Below are 23,144 nucleotides of genomic sequence, written 5' to 3' on the forward strand. Positions count from 1 at the left end.
AGACTTATTTTAAGTACTTAAATAGTTCTTAAATAACTCAACTAACACTTAGGTGAGAGTCTAAAACCCTCATCTCTCTAACACTGGCTAACTCCCCAAACCTTGAATGCTATACAGGTTCAGAATCACAAACATTAGCACGCCACTCTGTGCCGGGCCCTCGGCCAAGGTCAGAGCCCGTTCCCTACCCCCCTGACCAGAAATGACCTTTCTTTTCAGCTCCTCCTTTTGACACCAAAGGCCTTCAGGGCCAGGCTTAGATCTTACCTCCTTCAAGTAATGACCCCAGCCTCCCCGGGGAGGCGTTTTGCCCCCATTGCTGCACACTCTTGCATTGATTATTTGTCCAATTCACATGTCAGTTAATCACGCAAAGCCTTAAGACATTTCTTTCAGTGCTGGCTTTAACTGCTATGTGACTCCATTTCTTCAACTTCATATCCTGGACTAACTTTCCAACTTGACCTCGGGCCCAAACGCCTTCCAGGGACTCAGAAAGCCCTCCAGGAACTGGCCATCAAACAACCTGGCAGCTGCACATCTCCCCACATACCTTGATGCTGAAGCCACACTGGCTACTGGGTTGCTCTCTTCACTTCTGGGCATGGCACAGGCTGTCTCTCTCTCCCCTGCAAGGTCATCCCTTCCCTCCTCGCCACACAGCACCCATCTCTGAGCTTCCTCAGGACCCAGCTCATGGGGACCCATGAGACCTGCTGGTGGGTCCCCAGGACCATCATGCTGATACCCTCCTCCTGGACCGCTGGACTTTTAAGACTTAGATCAAGCTTCAACTCCTAGGAAGCCTTTCCTGCCTCTTCCCTTGGAATCTGTGTGATTGTGCCATCTCTGTGGAGACCTTCACCCCACGAAGCGAAGTCTAAGACACTTTGATGCCTGACCCAGTCCACGGCTACCTCCCGGGGTCTCATTTATCTTAGTGTCCTTGGTGCCTGGCACATGGGAGGCTGCAAAATGACCACCGAATGGACAAAGCTCTCCTGGAGTACCGCCATGATACCCTCAAATTGTCTATCTTTGTGGCTGCCCTGAGAAGCCCAGAGGTGATGTCCAGCTCCATCCTCTTCTGTCTAATACCTGGAGTCCTATGCCTTTCACTTCACACAGACAGATAGATGCATATCTGCTCCTTTACCCCAAGGCTGCTGGTCAATTTGTCCACGGTGGACAGAAGTTTCTCACTGGGACAAGGGCAAGAGGGGGATTGCACAACAGGGCCTTGGAGACCCTGCTGAGGAACAGAGGGCCCTGAAACAAGGGTGGGGACAAATATGAGCTATGTTTCTTCCTGGCTTATGGTACTCATTAAATACAACAAAGCAAAGGGAAACAGAAGGCAGGAAAGCTGTGCGACAGGCACTTTGCATTTTGCTGTGGTAGAGCTTCTCTCCCTTGTAAAGCAGTACCCTGCTCACCTGCATTCTTGTAAAGGGAAAGGTGATGGGGATTTACAGCATTTCTATTGCTCTAAGATCTCAGAATAATTCCAAGGCCAGTGACCAGCTTGGAGGGAGGAGGGAAGGAGGGAGGAGAAAAGAGGGAGGAGGGAAGAAGGGGAGGAGGGAGGAAGGAAAGAAGGAAGGAGGGCAGGAGGGAGGAGAAAAGGAGGGAGGGGGAAGGAGGGAAGGGAGGCACTAGGGACAGGGCCAGACCAGACCATTACCCTGCTGGCCTGAGCTTCCCGACCACGAATAGCTCCATAAACTGTAAACTTCCCAGAACCACAGGCGCCCTAGAGACTCACAACATTTCCCCCCAGAACAAGACAAGCCAGCCACCTCTGCATTGCCTGTTTTTAAATTCAGGACAGCACGTGCTCTGATAGCCTCAAAATCATTCATTTTTGTGTGTGTTGGAAGTGGGGGGGTGGGGGGGGCTCATTTTTCAGGGACAAATAGGAGATCCAACAGTCCAAATGATTATTATGTTTGCAGCCATTAAATCAACTTCAAAGACAAGGCTAAGACGGATGCAGAGGAGAAGCTCATTTTCAGCCCGTTTCAACGAGCTCTGCCCAAGTGCCAAGCCTCGTGCTGGGCTCTGAGGAGCCGACTGAGTCACTCAGGCCTTGCCCATGCTGCTGGTGGAGACAAGAGGCTGGCCTGGGACTCAGAAGCAAGAGACAGAATGAGACAGAGGGAAGAGAAGTATTCAGCAAGCGGTGGGAGTGAGGAATCTGGGGAAGGCTCCTGGGAGGAGCTGACATTGAGAATTGACCCAGGGGAGCAGGAAGCCGTTGGGGGTGCTGCCTGGAACCCTGGATGCAGAGGAAGGTGAGGCTTGAGCAAGGCCTAGAAAGTCTGCACTTGGATCTGTGGGACCCACTGAAGGTCTCTGAGCAGGAAAATAATAAAGACCATGCCTGGGAAAATCATCTGGTGACAGTGAAGGGGAGCCCCTTACTTGGTCCTTGAACCTTCCCTATCTGGCTTCCCTCTTTGAGAGCTGTCCTGTGAGGAAGAAAGACACTGCTGCACTTAATGGGGTATCCAGAAGCTGAAGGGCTGCTCCTGTTTACTAGGATGATGCATGTACAAAATGACAGCTCTTTAAAATACATAAGAAAAAAAATTTTTTTTAAGTGGGCACAGTGAAATTATGCTCCATTTGGAAGCAGGCTTCTGTGAAAAGATCCCCTAGGGAGTCAAGTGTGACTTTAGCTCAGAAACAAGTTTCCAGGGTGCTGGGTGGAATCTGCCAATACTGTCACCTGGTCAGAAAGACACCCATAGACTTAGCCAAACGCAATGGTCAGCACACGAAAGGCTTTTTGTTTGTGGGAGTTCCTGTCCCTGAGCTTAGTAGAACTGAGGGCTCCAGGCGTCTTACTGCTACTACTGACACCACTGGAATAGGTCAGCACTAAAGTCACCTCAGGATCAGGTTGGAACTCTGACTTTAAAGACGGGGATACTAAGGCCCAAGAGAGGCATAGGCAGCGCCTTACCCACACTCAAACCAGGAATCAGTGGATGAGTTGGGATGAGCTGCTGAGATGGTGAGATTCTTACCCCTAACCACACCACACCCTGCACCCAGCCCTGCTCTATTTGGTCATTCAAAGATTTACATGGTTCTAGCTGTAAGATTGCAGTTCTGCGAAGCTAACAAGATGGTCTTGCAAAGCTGGGCCCTCACTCCCACACTCTCGGCCCATACTCGCAGGGTGAGGATTTCTGCGCCTCTCTGCAGCCCCAGGTGCTCAGGATGTGTATGTGGAATGTCAAGGAGACAACAGAATGGATGTCCATACCCTCGCAATGGAGGGAAAAAGAGAATGAGCCAAGAAGTCAGGGAGAATGATGCAGCCAGCAGAAGGGACCAGGGCTTCAAGAATTTGAGGAGACCCCAGGCTAAAGCAGGGCCTCTCAAACCATGGGACCGTCTGTTCCATAATCATGGAGCCCTGTATTAAAACGCAGGTCCCTAGAGTCCACTGAGAGCCTGTAAGGGGCAGGGCCTAGGGACCTGCATTCTCAACACTGCCCACCCACATCACCCTCACTTCCCATGTGACTATGGTACAAATGGATGTCGGGAGGCCCTGTACTCATGGGTCTTGAGGGCAGCTTGTCTTTCACCTTGGCCCAGGGTGGTGGGCAGGTGACACTCCTTAAGTCTTAAGAGAGTGGCTGTGGTGAGGAACCTCTGGGAGAGCAGTTGGGGACAGATGGCATAGCAGGTGTCCCACTGAGCCTCCTACACTGTGTCCCCTGCCCTGGTGGGCCTGCTTTGAAGCCCAGCAGACCAATTCTGCCCAAAGCTCACAGCTAACCTGTACAGTCCACCTGGGGACTCAAGTGCCATTTGCCTTCCAAACTTTACTCACCAGACTTGGGCCCCAGAGTAAGTCGAGGGTAGGGGGAGCTTACAAAATGAACCACAAAAACTGCCCTGTGAGCATGGAAGCCTAGCTTGCGGGGGCTAAAGGGGTGTCCCTTACCCTCTCTGAGCCTTCCTATCCTCCCTACAGAACAGGGATGGCACCACAGGCCTGGTCTACCTCCCGGGGTGGGGGGGTGTGTGAAAATCAAAGGAGCACAGATTGACTCAATGTGTCAATGTGAACACAGCATTACTACTACATAGATTTTTTTCTCGTTTTTTTTTTTAAGTCTTCAGGAAAAGGCTTGTTCTTTTCTTGAAGTTTTAGAGATCAAGTCAACTCAGAGGTAAACAGGCACTATTTTTTCAGCAGTAGGCAAGAAAGCATTTGCATGGCTTATTCCTGGCTCACCCAATTCTCCTGGAAAAGAAACCTGAGGTCCTCGGCAGGCAACTCTGAAATGGCCCTTTATAATTTTGAAATCTCAAGTGAGCGTGTATGTTTATGTCAGTACTTATAAAGGCAGACGGAACCACCCTTGTCAGGAGAGGAGATAATCGTCAAGCACGTTTCCCTGGCAGAGGCTCTGTCGTGTAATTAAAGATGATAATTATAGCTCCGCGTCTAGTGTCAAACCCGGGGCTCTTTCCAGACACGACTGCGGCTTTCTTGCCCTGCGTGCGAAAACACACAAGGCTCTTTGTGGACGGGAAGAGCCTGTGCAGCTCTATCCTGTTGCCGAGGGTGGCCTAGCTCTTTGGATGCTTTACCTGGAAGCTTGGTCCAGGAGAGTTGGGCTGGATACTCTCTGAGCTGGGTCCTCTGCAGTCCTCCCTTGCTGGGGACACAGAGGCAACAGGCAGTCCCTGACCTGAGAGCAGGACTGGCTGGCACACAGGGCTCTCTTGCCCAGTGTCCACCAAGGACTTAAGCACTTTGGCAGTTTCCCACATGTAGCCACCAAAACCTCTGTAGATAAGAGGTTCCCTTCCCTTCCATTCTGTGAGCTCTGGAGGGCAGGAGCTTCTGTGACTGTCTTTAATCTCTCGACCCCTCCCCGCAAGATCTGGCTCAGAGACTGAGGGGATACAGCAAAAGGAGCACTGGACTTGGGAGTCCTGAGACTGGAGCTCACACTTTGGACCCGCTGCTGGGTGACCCTGTGTGGGCTGCCCTGATGTTCTGGTTTTAGTTTCTTAGCTGTCTTACAAACAAGGAGAACAGGGCTGCCTCCAGGGCTGTTCTGAGGATGAAATGAGATAATGTCTGAGAAAGCGCTCAGTAAAAGGAAAAGTAAACATTAACTGATATGACAATAACCCCACACATATAACTGATAGCTGAGGTCCTAGAAAAATTAAAGGAAGGCCAACTAATCTGACAGTATTAATTCGAAATATTGAGCAGGGCACCTGTTGGGATGAGCACTGGGTGTTGTATGGAAACCAATTTGATGATAAATTTCATATTAAAAAAAAAAAAAGAAATATATGCAGACCAACAGATTTCCCGAAACTAAAATGCCTCCCTTGGACTCTTAAGCCTTGGAAGGGAAAAATACATCACTCCCCGCAGATGAGGCCCTGGCGGCAGAGAGATGGACCCACCAAGATGGGGCATCCACGGAGGGGAGGTGGGCAGAGGGTCTGCTTCACACTCCCCCATGACTGGACAGGGGTGACAATCCCCAAGGGTGTGAGCCACTGCAAAGCCCCAGGAGTTCACAAAGGAGAGAAGACAGGTCGTTTCTAGGTAATGAACTCCCCAGAAGCAAGGGGACACTGGCTGCGGGAAGCTTTGAACAGTTACGGAACCACATGGTGGGGACCAAAGGCAGGCCTGGGCAAGGACTTGCCCTCTCCAGCCCTGCCCAGACAGCCCCCACCACGCCCCCATGCCTTCTGTTTCTTCAGCGATAAAACAAGGGGGCAGCCACATAGTCCTGGCTCCAAACTCCTCACTCTATGAAGGAAGATTTCCGGAGAGTGGAAAGGTTTTACCACCTGAGTGTAAGCTTTCCCAACAGCACCACACACAGTTCAGGCCAGAGTCAGCAGCACTAGCTCTGGGGACTCTAGAACATGGCATCAAGTCCTCGCGGAGGCTGTGAGGCCCGAAAGTTTGACGGAACCACAGGCAATCCCACCTCAGCCTCAGCCCCAGAGACTCCCCACCTCTGCCGATGTTTGGGACTGAGCGTGGAGCATGGGGCTGGGGCCCAAAGGGCAGCCCAGAGCTTTACATTAGCACCGGGAGCCTCGGGAATTTACAGCAAATCTTGGTCCACATAAAAAAATTGGTTTCAAGTCTAGGGGATAACCAGGCTGAGTACATTAATAACAAACCTTTCCTCCTAATCTCTGGGTGTAAATTATGAAAATAATGGAAACATTGCCTAGTTTCCTTTGAGGCTCAATTCGACAAGGCTCCTTTCCATGGCAGCCTGGGTAGAGCTGGGGATGGGGCAGAGGTGGGCGAGCCAACAGCCTCATAAGCACCTGTCCCGGGTGGGAGATTTTCTCAATGATAAGGTCTCCTTGGTACAACACAGGGGCCCCCTGGAGTCCTGTTGAGGCCAGTCCAGTAGCTCTTCCTTCCAGGTCTACCTTTAGAACATGGGGCTGGGCCACACCCCTCGCTGCCTCTGTTCCTACCACCCTCGCCAGCCCAGTGTCCAGGTGAAGTTCTCTTCTGACCCACATCCCCTGACCCAAGCAGGGCAGACAATGCCCGCCCCCGCAGCTCCCAGGTACAGGCTCCTATGCCCACACCTGACTTACCTCAAAAACTGACTACCACTACACATCACATGGCCACCTTCTTCTATGAGAATGACCCTTCTAGGGGCAAGGCCCAGGTGGGCTCTGCCTCCTGGCACAGCAGGGGCTCAACAGATGCTGGGCAAAGCTACCTTGACTATCTTTCAGTTCAGCTAGGTTGTAAAGTTATTGCCGCTATGGCCCCTGTCCCACTTTAGGCTTCTGCTCTTTGTTACTCAGGAGGGCAGGATCTGGCCCCCATGAAGCCAGCCCGTCTGACCCCACAGCTGCCTGTCCCTGTCTCCACCATGCTCAGACCCATGGAGTTCCCTCAGCCAGGGATCCTACCCCTACCCCACCTGACCTGGCTTTTGGAACACAGCTCCCAGGACGCCAGAAATCCTCCCTTGTCACCAGAACAGTTGCTCAGGCCTCTAATCCTGCTTTCTCATCAGTGAAATGGAAACAATCCCAGCAACAGCCTTGCCTGGGCCTTGGGGAGGCTGAGGATGGGTGCTCTCGAGGCCAGGTTCATGACTGAATGCTAACCGGTCCAGTTCTGGTTGCATCTGTGGGGGCAAGAAGCAGGGCTGTGAGGGCAGAAGCATGCAGAAGGGCTTCAAGGGAAGGTTATCCAAAGCTGGCAGGCCAGGTGGGTTTTAGAAGGGAAGGGCAGAACGTGAGCAAATATACCAAGATGGAGCCAAGCAAGGAAGAAATCAACAGGAGAAACACTCTCCCACTCCCACTATGTGCCAGGACTGTTGGCTGGAAAGGTCATGTGGGGTCAGGTCAGAGGTTGTCCCAGCTTTCGCAGGCAAGATGCTAGTCTGAAGAAAAGTGTGACAGCTGAAGATGAGTAGGGATCAGACACTCGGCTGGGGCGGGCGGGGGGTGGAGAAGGAGGGGAAGGTGGTGACACGGGGGCCACAGGAGGGCAACAAGGATCACACCGACTGGAAAGGACCCCCAATCTGGTAATGGGATGCTAGATAAGGTGGCTTCACGGAGGGCTCAGTGGTTGGGGCTCAGGGACATGTGTGTATGTGCCAGTCCCCTCATAGGGACTCAAGGCCTGGTGACAGGTGTGAGCCTACAGAGGCACAGGTGAGCCCAGGACCCAAGGGAGGAGCATGTGGACCTGCTGGCAAGGACTGAGAGGTAAGCTGGCTAGGGAGGCAATGACACCCAGTTCAAGTCCCAGATAGCCTTTAATCTTCAGGGAAGAGTTTACGATCATTTGCACAACACTCTACCAGAACCAGCAAGTTCTGACCTGGGGACATTCTTTGCTGGAAAGGTCCGGGCCAATATCTCAAACACTGGGCGCCGACAGTCTGGGGGAAGAGTTCTAAGCCCTGTGGTCGTTACCCTCCAGGGGGCCCCCAAGGCTGGCAGATGAATTACGATGTAGTGCACTGAGTGCTGTATCAGCGTGATTATGCAGAGAGTGATCATGGTAGCTACAACAGGGAGGACCCACAATGAAGCTCAGGCCCTGGGAGATGACCTTCTCCCAGTGCATCATTTTTTAGGTTGCCAGGTATAATTACAAGCCTGTGCTCTGGAAGGGACAGAAGCGGCCTTTTCCTTATTTATGCTCATGCTGCCTGTTAGGGGAAAGGACCTGAGGCAGTGTACCACATTAAAATACCTGGACCAAGCCAGGTGAGAGAGAGCTGAAAGGCAGAAAGAGAAGGAGGGAGAGGAGGGAGAGGAGGGAGAGGAGGGAGAGGAGGGAGAGGAGGGGGAGGAGGGGGAGGAGGGGGAGGAGGTGATGGCGGGAACTGAACCTCAGACACCTGCCAAGTTACCCCGGAGGTGGAAGGACTGCATAAAAACCCCCCAGCAAACCTGTTGTTGCTCAGCACCCCTCCCTCATACATCCAGGCAGAGGCCCTGCAGGGAGAGGGGGGTCCAGAATGGGGCACGGTTCCAGTCAGCCTCCATGACTCAGCTTTCTGACCTGCAAAATGGAAATAATCATACTGCTCCCTCCTAGAGCCTTAGGGAGATTCCTGGCATAATCTACAAAAGGCACCCTTAAATACAGCCCTCTGTCATCCCTATAAGCTTCCAGAAAGCCAGCCTGAGCCCGAGTTAGAGGAGAGTACTAATTAATTAGTCAAATAATAGGGTGTGGGGCAAATCACTGAATCTCCTTCTTCAGACTTCTGGAGGGACAGGAACTGTGGCCTGTGGTCTCCTTGGACAGCCCTTGCAAACCAGCTCCTCTCCCCAGGGCACTGGGAGCACTTCAGGGCCCCCCTCTGACCTGACTCCAGGACCCTCTTGAACATCTGAATGCAAAAGTGCCCACATCTGAACCCACTGACTTCTGCCCAAGAACTGTCCTTCCCCTTCTGGGGTAACTGACACTCTCATCACTCACCAGAATCCCAGCTCCTCCCTCTCTCTCATCCACTGCACCTCAATGGCTGACAGGCTCTTTCACCCCACCCCTTGGCCTAGATGACTGTTGTAGCCACACAGCCACAGAACCAGTCCCCCTGCCTCTGGCTTCTCTCAGCTCTAATCCATCCTACGCACCCAGGCAGGCATAACTTCCTGAACAACTTCCTAACACCTTCACACCTCTGCTCAGGAACAGGCAGTGCTTCCCCACAGCCTCCTAGGTCTGCCCCCTGCACAGGGTGTTGTAGGGTGGCTGAAGGATGCCAGAAGCTAGGCTGCTGATCCACACAAGTCTCCCTAGTCTATTTCTGGATGGGCATTATCAACAGTTTCTGTGCCTTCAGATCTTTTAATGTGTCTCTGGGATTCTGAAAGGCAAAGAGCAAAGGTGGGGAAGTGAGCTCCTCTATTTCCAGTTCCTGTTCCTTTATTTCTACCTTTAGGAGAATGCTGACTTCTTTCATAGCTGCCAGGAAAGAAAAGGCTTTAGGGGCTGATTTCCTGGGGGTCTGGGCCCTCACTGCCAAGTGTCCAGCAGGATACTGCAATTAGCATTGTGGGCCCTCACACCTATGAGGCTGGGTGCCACAGCACAGGATGATACTCACTGCTCTAGAAAATTCCATGGCGACCCCCAGAGTCTTGGCCTGCACCAATGTTAGGAAAAGAGAGGAATACAGCTGCCAGCCATTGGGTCAAGGCTGTGCCCCTCATCCCCCAAAGACAGCATGCAGACCATCCTGCCTCCTGAGGGTGGCCAGGGCCCTGGGGACAAGTCTCCACTCTGCTCTTGACTTTGAGCAAGATTCTAACTTCTAGGCCTCGGTAACCTAGAGCTGCTGTGATCAGGGGAGGCAGCAGTGTCTTGGATACAGACCTTCCTGTCCCAGCACTCCCAGAAATGAGTTTATAGGAATCACAGTTCAATAACACTGTCCCCTTGATGCTGAAGTATATAAGCTTCATGAGAACAGGGACTTTATTCTGTCCACTGCACAGCTCCCAGAACACAGAACGTGTACACAGCAGCACATAGCAGGTACTCACAAACAGCCATGCAGTGACTGAATGCATCACACTTTCTTCCCTAAGGCGCCATGACTTTAGGCAAGCAGTTCTTGGCAAAATGGGAAAGGCTGTTTACAGCAGGTAACTGTTTACTGTTTGCTTCCTTTTCTTTCATTTATTCTCCATATAGACTTTTATTCTTACACTCAGTCATTGCATTGGTGAATATTTACTGGGCCCAGAAGAGAAATGAAGATGGGTGAGACCCAGTCCTTTCTTTCAAGGCGCTCTCAGCCCAGAGAGGGAGGCAGGGAAGAGGCACGACGAGACACCCCCATGCAGTCCTCCAGCATGGACACAGAACTGGTCTCTGAGACAGAGCAAGGCACAAGGGTCACCGGCCTGACTCCCACCCAAAGGCCAAACCAGCTCCTTCCCCAACTCCCCACCCATTTAGCAGTCTGGTTACACTCAGACTTTCCAGATATGGCAATCTTCAGAGGAGGATGGGAGGTCTCTGGGATCCTGAGGGGGACCCAGCATGTCTGTGCATCAGCCCTGGGTCCCTAGAATTAATTAACATGCTCATCCATTCAACAACTATTTACTAAGCACCAACTTTGTGCCAGGTACTGCTTTAGTCCTGAGGTTCCAGCAGGGAACAAAGTTCTCCCCTAGTTAAGCCCACGTCTTAGTGGTAGACAGACTATAAACACAAGATGAAGGATAAGTGAAATATGTAGTATGCTAAATGGTAACCAGTATTAAGGAACACAATAAAACAGAGAAACAGGGTGGGAAGTGTTGAGAGTGGGTTGAAATTTAAGATAAGTGGCCAGGGAAGGCCTTACAGAAAAGGCCATTTTGAGTCAAGACCTTAAGTGTGGCCTTGCTCAATGCCACCCTTTCCATGCGGTCTATACTGGTCTTCAGGGGACAGTACTACCCCTTCCTCTGTCTCTTGCCAGTGATGTTCTTCTCTGCCTGTTTTATATAACAGATATCAATCCTTGTCAACCTCCCCCCTGTGATGGGGGGCACCAGGGACAAATGTCTGGCACACAGCAGGTGTGCTGCCAATAAATGTCAGCTTTCTGAGGCCTGTCCCGGTCCTGTTGCAACTTTCCTGAAAAGGTGGGCAAGCTCTGGGCAGGGGGGCAGGGGGGTGAGGGGATTAGGATGTCGGGGTTGGAGGGGGTGGGTAGTGCCAAAGGGATAGGTGCCAGGTGGAGTGAGAGAATAGGAAAGTGGCTGCTGGAGTGGGCCCAGTGGTCACCATGGAAACCCAGGCTACCCTGCTCTCTGCTCTCAGTCCTGCTCAGCATTCTACTCCCCCAGCTCACTGCTTCCCGGGCCTAGAGCTCCTCAGGTGAGCACCACTGGGCTGGGTGTGTGAGCCCGGCTGTTTCTCAACAACAGGAAAGCCACTGGGTGACTAATACAAAATCTATTTACACTTGATTATCTCCTTCCCGTCCGGTAGGTAGGTCATTCTGGTAAATGACAGACCAGCCAGGGAACTCTGCACAGTCCATGACAAGCCAGGCAAGAGGGTGGAAGGGCAGGTTTCAAAACAAGGCCCAGGAGCCCTAGGTTAGAAGTCAGGAGACCCACTCCGCAGCCCGCTGCTGTGTAACCTTGGCCAGCTCATGCTCCTCTCTGCGCCTCAAGTAGAAAGAGGATGCTGGGTGAAAAGGACTACTCTTCAAGGAAAGTTCTATCCTGACAGCTCCCAAGCTCAGGGAGGGCTGTGACCACCAGGGCCGGCTGAAGCCTGGAGCGGCATGGAGAGAGGGCAGCAGGGAGGGGGCGGGGTGTGAAGCACAGGGTCTGCAGGGGGTGAGGCAGGTGGGTGGGAGGGGAGTGAAAGTGAGGGGTCGTGGGGATGGTTTGGGGAACAGAGACGCGCAGAGCAGGTGAGGTGAGGAAGACACAATACGTGGACATTCTGGGAGCAGAGTCCACAGGAACTGCAGAGCTGGGAAGGGCCTGGACTCAGGGGCCCAGACAGAAAGGCCCTTTACTTTCTTAGCCACTAGAAGAACAGGGAAGGAGAACAGCACTGCCTGGAATCAGGGGGCAGAGATGGCGTCAAACACACGAGGAAGGTGGAAATCTCAGGTGGGGTGGCCAGAAATGACCTCCTGGACACCTAGTCAAGACTCGGAGAAGCGTTTGCTGGTCTTTCAAGGTGCAGACCTGTAGCTCTCAGCTCTGTCTGTCCTGAGAGCAGAGAGCGCAGTATGCACGCTCCTGGGAGGGTGTCAGGCAAGATCTGGGCTGGTGCCATGTGGAAGTAATGGGGGTGGAGTGAAAGGACGTACAGTCCTGACCAGGATGGAGAAGCCCAGTGTGACCACAGGAGCAGGGAACCTAAGAATTTATAAAGGCCCTCATGGTGCCCAGGGAAGAAGGCAAAATCTGATTTCCCAGATGAAGGAATGAAGGCCCAGAGAGGAAAAGCAACCTGCCTCAGGTCACAAAGTAGACCAGGGCAGAGCCAGACTCACATTGTCTGCCTCCTTCCTCCTGAAACATGCCACAGCCGGAACACAGACACTTGAACTTGGTATATACCATCATTCAGAAAGCGCACTGCCACTAGAAGACGCTGTACCAGAGGATGAGAAGATACAAAAGGATGTCCCTCCCCCCACCCCCTTGCCTTTAAAATTTGTGACTGGCTTGGGGTGCCTGGGTGGCTCAGTCGGTTAAGCGTCCAACTTCAGCTCGGGTCATGATCTCACAGTCTATGAGTTTGAGCCCTGCGTCGGGGTCTGTGCTGACGGCTCAGAGCCTGGAGCCTGTTTCAGATTCTGTGTCTCCCTCTCTCTCTGTCCCTCCCCTGCTCATGCTCTGTCTCTCTCTGTCTCAAAAATAAATAAAAACATTAAAAAAAAATTAAAAAAAAAATTTGTGACTGGCTTTATCTGACGGTACCTACTAGCATATAGGAGAAAAATGGGCAGAAGGCAAGTTGTGAGCAAGGAAAACAGCCACATCTAGGCAGCGGGGTTCTGTGTGAAACGGTTTACTTTTAAATTCCTCTTATTATGCTATAAAGTTGATTTAACAATAAAAACATGCTAAAGACTTTTTAATGTGTAATTGCTTATAATAATAAAAATTATGGGAAAATGCTTTCATGTAATGTTTATGTGATTCATCCTGCAAAATGATACTTTGAACAATTTTTTAAAGAATGTTAGGGTGGGGGGAATCAGACCTAAAAAAGGGGCCTAAGTAATGCTACAATTCCCAGTTATTTCTGTAGACCCTTTGGGAGTACAGGACAGATGTAAGTGCTTTAGCTGCAGCTAAGAGCACTACTTTTGCTGCTTATTTAACCTTTCTGAGACTCAGTAGATTTGCCTATAAAATGGGGATGCTGGAAGTACCTCTACCTTACAGGCTCCTTGTGAGGATTAAATGAGCTAATCATGGTTATGGGGCACCTGGGTGGCTCCGTCAGTTAAGCATCCGACTTCAGCTCGGGGTCATGATCTCATGGCTTGTGAGTTCGAGCCCCATATCGGGTCCTCTGCTGTCAGCACAGAGGCCACTTTGGATCCTCTGTATCCCCCTCTCTCTGCCCTCCCTGGCGCACTCCCTCTCTCTCTCTCTCTCAAAAATAAGTAAACATTAAAAATAAATAAATAAATGAGCTAATCATGGTTAAGTCCTTGGGGAAGTGCCTGGCACACACAGAAGCCTTTCTGTAAAAGTGAATGGCCACCATCCATCCCAATCACCACCACTACCTTGGGTACCTCTGAGAACTTCTGGGCTGAAAGCCTGGGGAGAAAGGGTCCCAGTTGAGAAATATTCTGCACCTTTAGGTCAACTAGAGTTTCATGACCCAATCAGTCTTTATACTAAGCTCCTGCCCCATGTGCTTTTCCTATCATTATCCTATCAAAAGCCTCATTTCCTGCCACTCCTCTCCAGCAGAAAGATCCCACGCCTGCCTCCATGCCTTTGCTCAAGCCCTTCCCTCTGCCTGGGTTGCCAGACCCAGCTCTTATCACTACCTCCTACCACCTCTCCCCTCCCATCTCACTTGGATTGCCCAAACCGGAAGCCTTCACCCCTCCTCTGAGCTCCTGGAGATTGACCCACTCATCTCCACGCACCCACCACTGACCACCCGGGTCCATGCCTGTCTCCCTTCTTCATAGATATTCCTAAAGGCAGTGACAGTATGTGCCTAGTTTACATGGTCAAGTCTCCAACACAACAGGGCAGGGCAAGGGCTCCAGGTTCGGCTGACCAAATGCACTGCAGAGGGCCTGAGGACCACCTGCTCCACTATCCTGCTGATTTGGCCACCTACCTCCAGGTGGGCAGGGACCCCGACAGGGAATGGCCAGAGAACTCAATAGTACGTAATACCAAGTGAAGGCCCAAATAGGCCCTTTGCTCCCCAATAACAATACTCTCATACACATGTGCAGAGCAGCATGTTCTTCCACCCAAGACTCACATCAGTGTTGTGTGCCCTATTTTACAATGAGGACACTGTAGCCATCAAGAGGCTAAGCATCTTGGCCCACCAGGCACCTGAGTCAGCCTGACTGGGAGCCCAGCGCCCTTCTCACCAAACCAGCAGGCTCCATGTGCCTGGGGCCTTCAAGCCTGGGGTTAAGACACAGGGAAGAGGGTAAGAATGGGCTGTGAGGTAGGGCTTTGGACAGAGGGTTGGCCTGGGGACACCAAAGACATTGGTGCAGGAAGGAAACTGAGGCCCAGATGGCATGGAAAAGGCCAAGGCCAGAATCTGACCTTGAGAGAAGGGTTGTGCAAGATGAAAAGGGGAATTAGGGCTGTATAGTTAGCACAAGCGAGGCTGGCACTGACAAAGGAAGCTGCCAGATCCTTTCCTATTCAGAGCTGGTCTCCGGTACTCCCTTCACGGGCCTGGTCTTAGGTGTCTAATGATGATGCAATGCACAGTGAATCATGACATCTCGGAACTCACGGTTGACACAGACTTCAGGGGTGGCTTGAGCCAACCACCCATCTGTTACTTGACTATCTTTATGTCATCTCTCAATGTGGGCTGTTTTGCCTCTGCCTGGATACCTCTAGGGATGGGCAACACATTGCCTCACAGGACAGCTTCATATTTAATTGGTAAGTTCAAAAACATCTCAAAAGGATTATGACTTTTTTTGAGCCCGTTTCTCTACCTATAAAAAGGAAAGCTTGAACTGGGTCACGAGCTTCCCCACTGGGTTCCACAGAGCCCTTGGGTTTTCAGTAGCTACCTCTGAAGCTGCTTTTGGGATGAGAGAGGCAATGGGGGCAGAGAGCGAAGCCCAGGCAATTCATGGGCATTTGGGTTGTGAGGTTCTGTGGAGAGCTTCACCTCCATCTTGAACCAGAACCTAATTCCTGTGGGTGATACAAAGGGGAATCTATGGAGAGGGAAACTGAGGCAGACAGAGGGAAGAGGTGAGAGGAGCCCCTGAGGAAACAGGTGCACTTCTCCTCACCCTCTTTTGCAACCACAGCCTGTGGGGCTGGGCTGAGTTCTCTGTTCACAAAAGCACACCTCCCCAAAGCCTCCCCCGTCCACCCACTGCATGGAGTCAAGGAGGCAAGAACAAAACCCCATCAGCTAATCACAGGCTGTGTGAGCCACCCGGGGTAGGAGGGGGGTTCTGAAAATCAAGCTGCAGCACCCCAGGGCTGCACAGGCCCTGGACAAAACGTCCTGCACAGTGGCTGAAATAGGGCCTCAACAGTCAGCCTCACAACTCACTATCTGGCTACTTACTTAACCTCTCTGTGCCTCAGTTTCTGCATCAGTAAAATGGGCAGCTATACTTTAAAGGGTGATGGTGAAGGGAGCCTGGATGGCTCAATAGATTAAGCGTCTGACTTTGGCTCAGGTCATGATCTCACTGTTCGTGGGTTTAAGCCCCGTGTTGGGCTCTGAGCTGACAGCTTGGAGCCTGGAGCCTGCTTTAGATTCTGTCTTTCTGTCTGTCTCTCTCCCTCCCCAACTTGTGTGCGCTTGCTCTCTCTCTCTCTCTCTCAAAAATAAGTAAGTAAACATTAAAGAAAGAAAGAAAAAAAGAAAGAAAGAAAGAAAGAAAGAAAGAAAGTAAGTGATGGTGAGTATCCAACAAGAATTCACATCAAATGCTGTAAACAAGTACAAGAGCCTAGCAGCTACCTCCACAAATAGGTAAAAACAGAGGCACAAAATGTGTTGCCAAAGCTCAAACAGCCAGAAGTATGACCAACTGCCTGCTCTAAGACTACTGCTTTGCACGGGGAAACTAAGGCCCAAGGTCATTCAGGTGGCAAGTGGCCATCTCAGATCTGCTTGATTCCACCTGGGTTCCTTCTGCAGTAGTACAGAGAGGTATGCCATCTCAGGCAGAGAGGGGATACTCTTCCCAACAGGGTTATTCCTATCTACCAAAGATGCTTGCCCTGTTCCTAGAAGTTGTATGCACACGTAAATGTTATAGCATGCACCCCGTGATCCACTGCCCCCCTCTCCCCTGACGAGCTGCTTCCTAGAACATTTACACAGCACTGGCTCACCCCAGCCCCCTCTCCCTGCCATCAGTCAGAGCGATGACGTTACACACAAAGAATTCTGAGTCAAAGGGAGCTGCAGTAAGGTCGTTACAGCTAGAAAACGTCCTGTTTAATCACCTATTTCCTTAGAAACCGAAAATGTGGGTAAATTTGGGCATAGCCTGTAAGCTAGGAAGAGAGTGCAGAGCAGCAAACACAAAGATGACTCTTTGGAGACAGAATGCATAAGATCTTAACAGATCTCTAATTAAATCAAACCGCCCTGCCTTGGACCTAGCTGCCGTGGGTGTGTCTTACTAAAAAGCCAAAGTCCCACAGAACAGTTCTGCCCAGCTAAGCAGCTACTTCACACTGAGGTCCACGGATGCACCAAGGAGGAACCAGCTCCATTCCAAAGACAGCCATGTCCACAATGTCTGGATTCCCAGATGTGCCCTTCCACCCCAGTCCCATGTTCTGCAGATGTAGGTCTGAGCCCCTCACTTGTACCTGTGTGACCCCAGGGAAGCGATTTGTCCTGTTTCCCTCATGTGTAAAGTGAGACACTACTTCCTTTTGCAGGGACATGGTGAGGCTTAAAAGTATATATGTCAAAGGGCCCAGTACAGAGCCTGGAGCTTGGCGGGGGTTCCAGCCTCAGATGGCTCCCGCCATTTCCTTGTGTCCCGGATACCCTAGCATCAAGCACAAACATACACTTCCTCCAGGACTCCACCCCACAGACTGCCCTGCCAAGCACAGGCCACACTTGCCATTCTGCCACCAACTTACTATGTATCTTCAGGCAAGTATCTCTCCCTCTGTAGCCTCAGTTTTCCCATCTATAAAATGAGGCTGTTGGGTTCAAGTGGCCTTGAATATCCCTTGCTGCCTGACATCTGAATGTGGCAGAAGGTCCCAAAGTCACTCCTGTAACCACCACTCCTTTAACCCTGGGCTGACATGCCCCCGGTGCTCCCACAGAGCTGACAGTTCACCAAACCCGGTGGAGATGATGGCATGTAGCAGCGGGAGTGGGTATCACTACAGTCCTGAGGTGAACAAGATTCCACCAGCAGACCTGTTTCCCTAAGTCGCTGGAGGAGAGCAGGCTACCCCTCCACCAGGCGCCAGCCCCAGCTCTCTGCCTCTTGCTGCCCACAGAGGCTACTCTCCCAGGAGAGATCAGGAGAGAGCAGGAGGCCCTACAGAAGTCTGGTCTAATCACTCCCTGCCTCAGCCTTTTGCAAAGTGGCTAAGCGTTCTGGAGGCCACACTGGTGGCCAGAGAATCAGTACCCAGGAACGGGAGAGCATGAGGCAGAGTCTTAGAGGCAGGGTCTGGATTTGTACCCGTATTTTTCAGCAATTGTTGCATGCGGTCTCCTCAACCCTATGAGCTACACTCGGCATGGGTGCAGCATACACTAAGTGCTCAATGTTGCTTCCTTTCCCTTTCTTCTTCGAATTTGAGAGGAATCAAGAGAATGTACCCAAAGACATGAACACCGAGCAAACCATAAGAGGGCCACTTTAGAAAGTGGCATCTGTAACCCAAATCCCAAGACACACAGGGCACCAATTCACTAGGCCTCAAAAGTCAAAGCGGCTCCCAACCTGCTACTGGCCACACTCCTGCACTCTAGTCTCATGTGGTACCCCTGTTCATGTTCCTGCCCGGTGTGGGGTCACAGGGGGCCAATCCATAGGACAATTCTTTTGTCTCTGGACCATCCTCCTGAGCCAGGAGGACCCACGTGTGTGGTTTCTCCCTACTGCCTGCTTATGCCAAGGGTCTGAGATGGCAGACACCTCATAACCATTCACTCCTTAAAGATGCCCTAAGCAGGGTATTGCACACATAGCCACTTTCTTCTGGGTCCCACATGACTATTTGGACAAGGTTTTGTCATCTGGGGCCAACAGGAAAACAGCCACAGTGGGGAAAGTCTCTGTATTTTCTATAAACCTGCCATGTAGACCAGAGGACTTAATGCTGCTTCCAGCTACATGCCAAAGATTTCCTGGTGTGGGGCCAGGGATAATTTTGTCCCCAACGATCGAACACCACCCCCCCCCCCCCCACTTCTTCTACTAGGTACTGAAAGTAAGATGACCCAGCATGATTCTTTGATTGCCCTGGCTGCTAGGAAGCTCCAGGCTAAGTTTTCGATCTCAAAAGCTGTATTTTTCTTCAGCAGAAATTCCTTTTGTATTTTTTTAGTTCTTACCTTGGGTAACTGTTACTTGGTGCCCTGTACTTTTTCTGGACTTTCAGTGTGCCCTGCCAGGTTCTTCCTGATGTAGGTGAGACATGAACTGGTGAACTGTAGTGAAGATTCAACACAGCGCTATCCTCCAACCACCGTGGTGCAAGTGCAAACCTTCCCCTGCTGAGGCTGGCTGGGCACCTGCCAGGAGCGGCCCCTCTGCCTCCCTGCTGAGTCCCTGTGCCAGCAGCTCTGCTTACCTGTCATGATCCTCTGGGCCTCGTAGGGCTCCATGTAGCCAGCACTCTCTCCCTTTCCTGCTTTGTTCTTGAGATCATTCTTGGCATCGAAGGGATCAGAATAGTCATCAGCAATGGTCACCTGCAGGGAGCAAGATGGCAGGAGTGTGTGAATCCACCTCTGGCTTTCTGCTTCACTTCTGTTCACAACCAGGCTTTGTTCCAACAAACATAAATGGAGCCTGCCTCATACCAGCAAGGAGGGGGAGGTGGAGACAGGAAAGAGCTGGTGCCTGCCCTTAGGGAGCTCCAATTCTCGTACCCCTAACAAAGAGACCCACACTGGCAGTGCTCCTTACAAGGGAGGGGCCTCTGAGCAGGCAGCCTGGCTGTTCCGGGCACAGCCATGAGAACAGAAGGGCATCTGGGTAGGGAAGCACAAAGGCAAGGACCTGGAGGGTGTCTTTGGGGAATGTGAGTTGCTCAATTTAATGGAATGGAAATGGAGGAAAGTTGGAAATGAGATAGTAAAGCCTAGAGATGCTGACATGCTCCTGGTGCTGGCTGAGGCCTAGAAGAGCCTGCCTAGAGATAATTATGTTCAGCGTTCCATCTTCCCCCAATCTGGAACACAAGCATGCCTTGGGTAATCAGACAACAATTTGGTGAGATCAACACACTGCAAACATGACCGTGGCCCCAGGCAGACCCAAAGAAAATACAAAAGCAGCTCAGGGACCCATAGACTGCCATGGTCAGAAAGGGGCTCGGAAGCAATAAACTGGAAGACTCTTCTGTAACAGATGGGGAAACTGAGGTCCAGAGAGGGAAGGGGCTTGACTAAGACCCTCAGCCATACCCTCTGCCTCTCAGGGCTGTTCTCTCGGCCTCCTCACTTGTCAGCATTTCAGAAAACAGCAAAGTTCCACGGAATACAGAGTCACCTCGGGGTAGGCAGCGGGGGCAGGGAGGGGAGTCCTAGGAGCACGTGAGAATCTGGGATGTGAACACTTTGGAGACAAAGTTCCACATTTTCCCTGGAGGAGAGTAAAAATTCTTGGGCTAAGAGTAAACATGGCAGTTTCTCCTCCCATTTCTGACTTTCTAAGCTTCATAAAGGGGCACACTTACTAGTGGGGAAACCCACTCCCTGTCACAGCACCCTAGCCCCACAGCAAAGTTGCTGTGACCTCCGTGCAGTTCTTTGCCCCTTTGGTCACATCTGGCAAAGGGCAAGTACTCAGCCTCCCAGCCAGGGCCACCCAGCTTCCTCTCTGGAGAGGGGATAGGTTAGCATTTCTCTCAACCCTTGGGGTTACATGAATTGTTATTTAAATTGTGGGTTTAATTAGAAACCACAGGAGCCTCTTCTCTCTCCCAGCTCCTGGAATGTAAAGCATTTGAGGGGCCTATAAACCCAGGGGAAGGGAAAATCCCCCTTTGTCTGCCTGGTAAATGGCAGCTTGTGGCAGCAGCCCTGGCAGAGGGAGCAAGTGACCTTCAGCTGCCAGGAATGTGATGCCCGCGGAGGGACAGCGTGCAGCAGCCCTGTCACTGGCATGCGGCCGGTGGGGGAGGGGGGGAGCTGATGGGAGGCATGGCACATAGCAGTCACTGCTCCCTGAACAAGAGCAAGCTTATCAGGGAATGACCCAGGGCGGGAGCGCCCGAAATCTGAGTATGTGTGACCCCACTGCCACTGCTTCATTGTGGCTGTGGGACAGGCTTAGAGTCCCAGCGGGGACACTTCCAGATGCTGACATTGTAATCGTGGCCTTTCTTGAGACTCACCGAGCTCAAATGACACCAGGCAGGGGGAAAATGGGGATGGGGGGAGCGCTGGGTCTGGCAATGTCTTTCACTTGATATTTCTACTCTACCATTTGCAGAATACATTAGGGAGAAAATTATACACGTGAACCACTGTCAAAAAGAACAGCTCAGAGGCTGATCTGGTGTAGGGTTTTGTGTCTCAGAGTTCAAGCGACTAGAAGTCCAAATGGAGAAAACCATGAGCCTGATGTGGATGGCATCTATTCCACACAGCCTTACCATCTCTTTTCAACATGAACATCCTCCATCTATTTCAGGAAGGGAGCAAATATTTCCCCAAGAAAACCAAATTATTTTGGGGGGATTAGCTGAGGAAGGGGGAAGACAGGGGAGGGAGTGGGCTGCAGTCTCCCTAATCTGGAAATCAACATTCCAGCTCCTTTCGGAAGTGCTCTGTAATTTGCAAACAGGGAAGGCTTGCAGGATATAAACCAAATCTTTGTTCGCCCTGGGACAGGAGCTCTGGGAGGCCTTCAGTTCAGCAGACACTATCTGTATTTTCTAATTAAAACGAGATCTGAGCTCAGGTTGTCAAGGGGCCCCCAGCTGCCTGCCCTGCTTACTTCCGTTTCAATAAGAATTTACAAATCCTAAAACCAGGAAAAGCCCCTGGTCTCTGCTGACATATGGTTCCAGTTATACCTGCTGACAGTTGAAAATCCTTCCATTAGAAAAAAAAAAAAAGTTTAGAATTGTTAGTTTAAGAAGCAAATCGGAAGGTTCCTAAAATGTATATTTAATCAATTTGCTTTCCAACTTCAAAGTGAGGTTGGTGGAGGGGAGGGAATCTGAGGTTTGAGCAACCTGAAACTTGGCAAACACTTAACTGAGCTGTCTGACCTTTTGCAAAATCATGTCCTGGTTTTTGGAGTAAAAGTTTAACCAGGTGCTGGGAGAGTTGAGCAGGCAGTTAACCAGAGTGCCCGAGCAACTTGCCACAGGCCCTGGGCCACAAGCACTGAGCAGTGTAACTGCTATCCCAATTGCCCAGCTCGCACTGCAAGTCAGGAGGGCTGGCAGGGGGCTTGAGTGAACGTTGCTGATTTTCTGAGTTAAAAGAAAGGGAAGCAGTTTCCCCAGATGTGGGTTTGGATTCCTACTGGGGCTGACACTGTTTTGCTTTAAAATGTCCTTGAATCTAATAGAACAATTCAACCCAAAGGGAGCCAGTTGGGACTTCTCTGCAGGTCAGGCTACCTGCGCTTGTGAGAACTTTTCCTTGATTTCCATCTAGGATTGGTGAAGACCTGACTGGCATTGGGCATTGGACCCCTTCACGGGCCTGCTCATGGTCCCACAGGCACAGAGCTTAGAGGGGGCCAGCCTACTGGTCTCACAACTCCACTATGCAGCTGAGCAGCAGCAGAAAGGTGGGCTGTTGGAGCCTGTCCAACCAGCGGGTCACAATCGCCTTCTTGGCCTCCTGGGATGGGTGCACTGGTCCATCTCCGAAAAAGGAAGAGGGTTATGGCTAAACCCTAGGCAAGGCTTTTCTTGCTTTCAAACAAAACTAGAGACCTCAGGTCAGCCCAGTGCTCCAGAGGACTTTCACAGGCTTATAAGGCAGTGGGTTCATGGGGGTCCTTGAGAGACCTGCTTTAAATTCTCATTTTGTAATAGCCCACTGCAACCCAGAGGGTTTCAGAATTCCACCATGCTTGCTGCCTTTCTGAATAGGCTCTGTGAGCTGGCTGCAGACTGCAGTCGGCTCCACATGCCTCTTTTCTGGTTTGCACACACTGCTATGTGAAACTGGTCCCTCCCTTCCAGTAGTCTGAGGCCTGGGTGTTTTTATCTTGGGAATTTTGCTTTGTGATAGGAAGTAGTCTTCCTGTTCACGCCCAAAGGGAAGCACTAGAGGAAGATGGGTGTTGCCACTTGACCACACTTGGCCACATGCTTTTCTGAGACAGCCACACCTGTGGGGAGAGCCGGTCCTCTTCCCATGCTCTCAACGGAAAGGTAAATTGGCAAAGCCTCTTTGAAGGGACAGCTATTGGCAAAGCCCATGAAAATCCAAAAATGCACATGGATTGACCCAGCAATTTCATTTCTTGATATTTATTCCCAAATGTGCACAAGGAGCCAGGTAAGGATGCTCACGGGAGCACATAATAATGAGAAACTGTAAGCGCCTGCTATACCCATCAATAGGGGAATTGCTAAATAAACCGTGCTGGTTCCATACTATGAAATATTATGCAGCAGGTTTAAAAAAAAAAAAAAAAGCAGTTGCTCTATATACACTAACATAGTTCTCTACAGCATAGCTTTGAATGGAAAGAAAGCAGGTTGTAGAA

The 23,144-nt window shown here is 51.1% G+C and overlaps 1 protein-coding gene across 3 annotated transcripts in view; it reads right to left on the minus strand.

The window, feature by feature from the left end:
- Positions 1-23,144, minus strand: part of SHB (SH2 domain containing adaptor protein B) — a 136,098-nt gene that overhangs the window by 66,899 nt on the left and 46,055 nt on the right. For all 3 annotated transcript variants that reach the window (XM_045469121.1, XM_045469122.1, XM_045469123.1), the window contains exon 2: positions 19,033-19,153. In XM_045469121.1, the coding sequence (XP_045325077.1) occupies positions 19,033-19,153 (121 nt within the window). The remainder of the gene's footprint in view (positions 1-19,032; positions 19,154-23,144) is intronic.

Source organism: Leopardus geoffroyi, chromosome D4, assembly GCF_018350155.1.
Source record: "Leopardus geoffroyi isolate Oge1 chromosome D4, O.geoffroyi_Oge1_pat1.0, whole genome shotgun sequence".
Lineage (NCBI taxonomy): Eukaryota > Metazoa > Chordata > Mammalia > Carnivora > Felidae > Leopardus > Leopardus geoffroyi.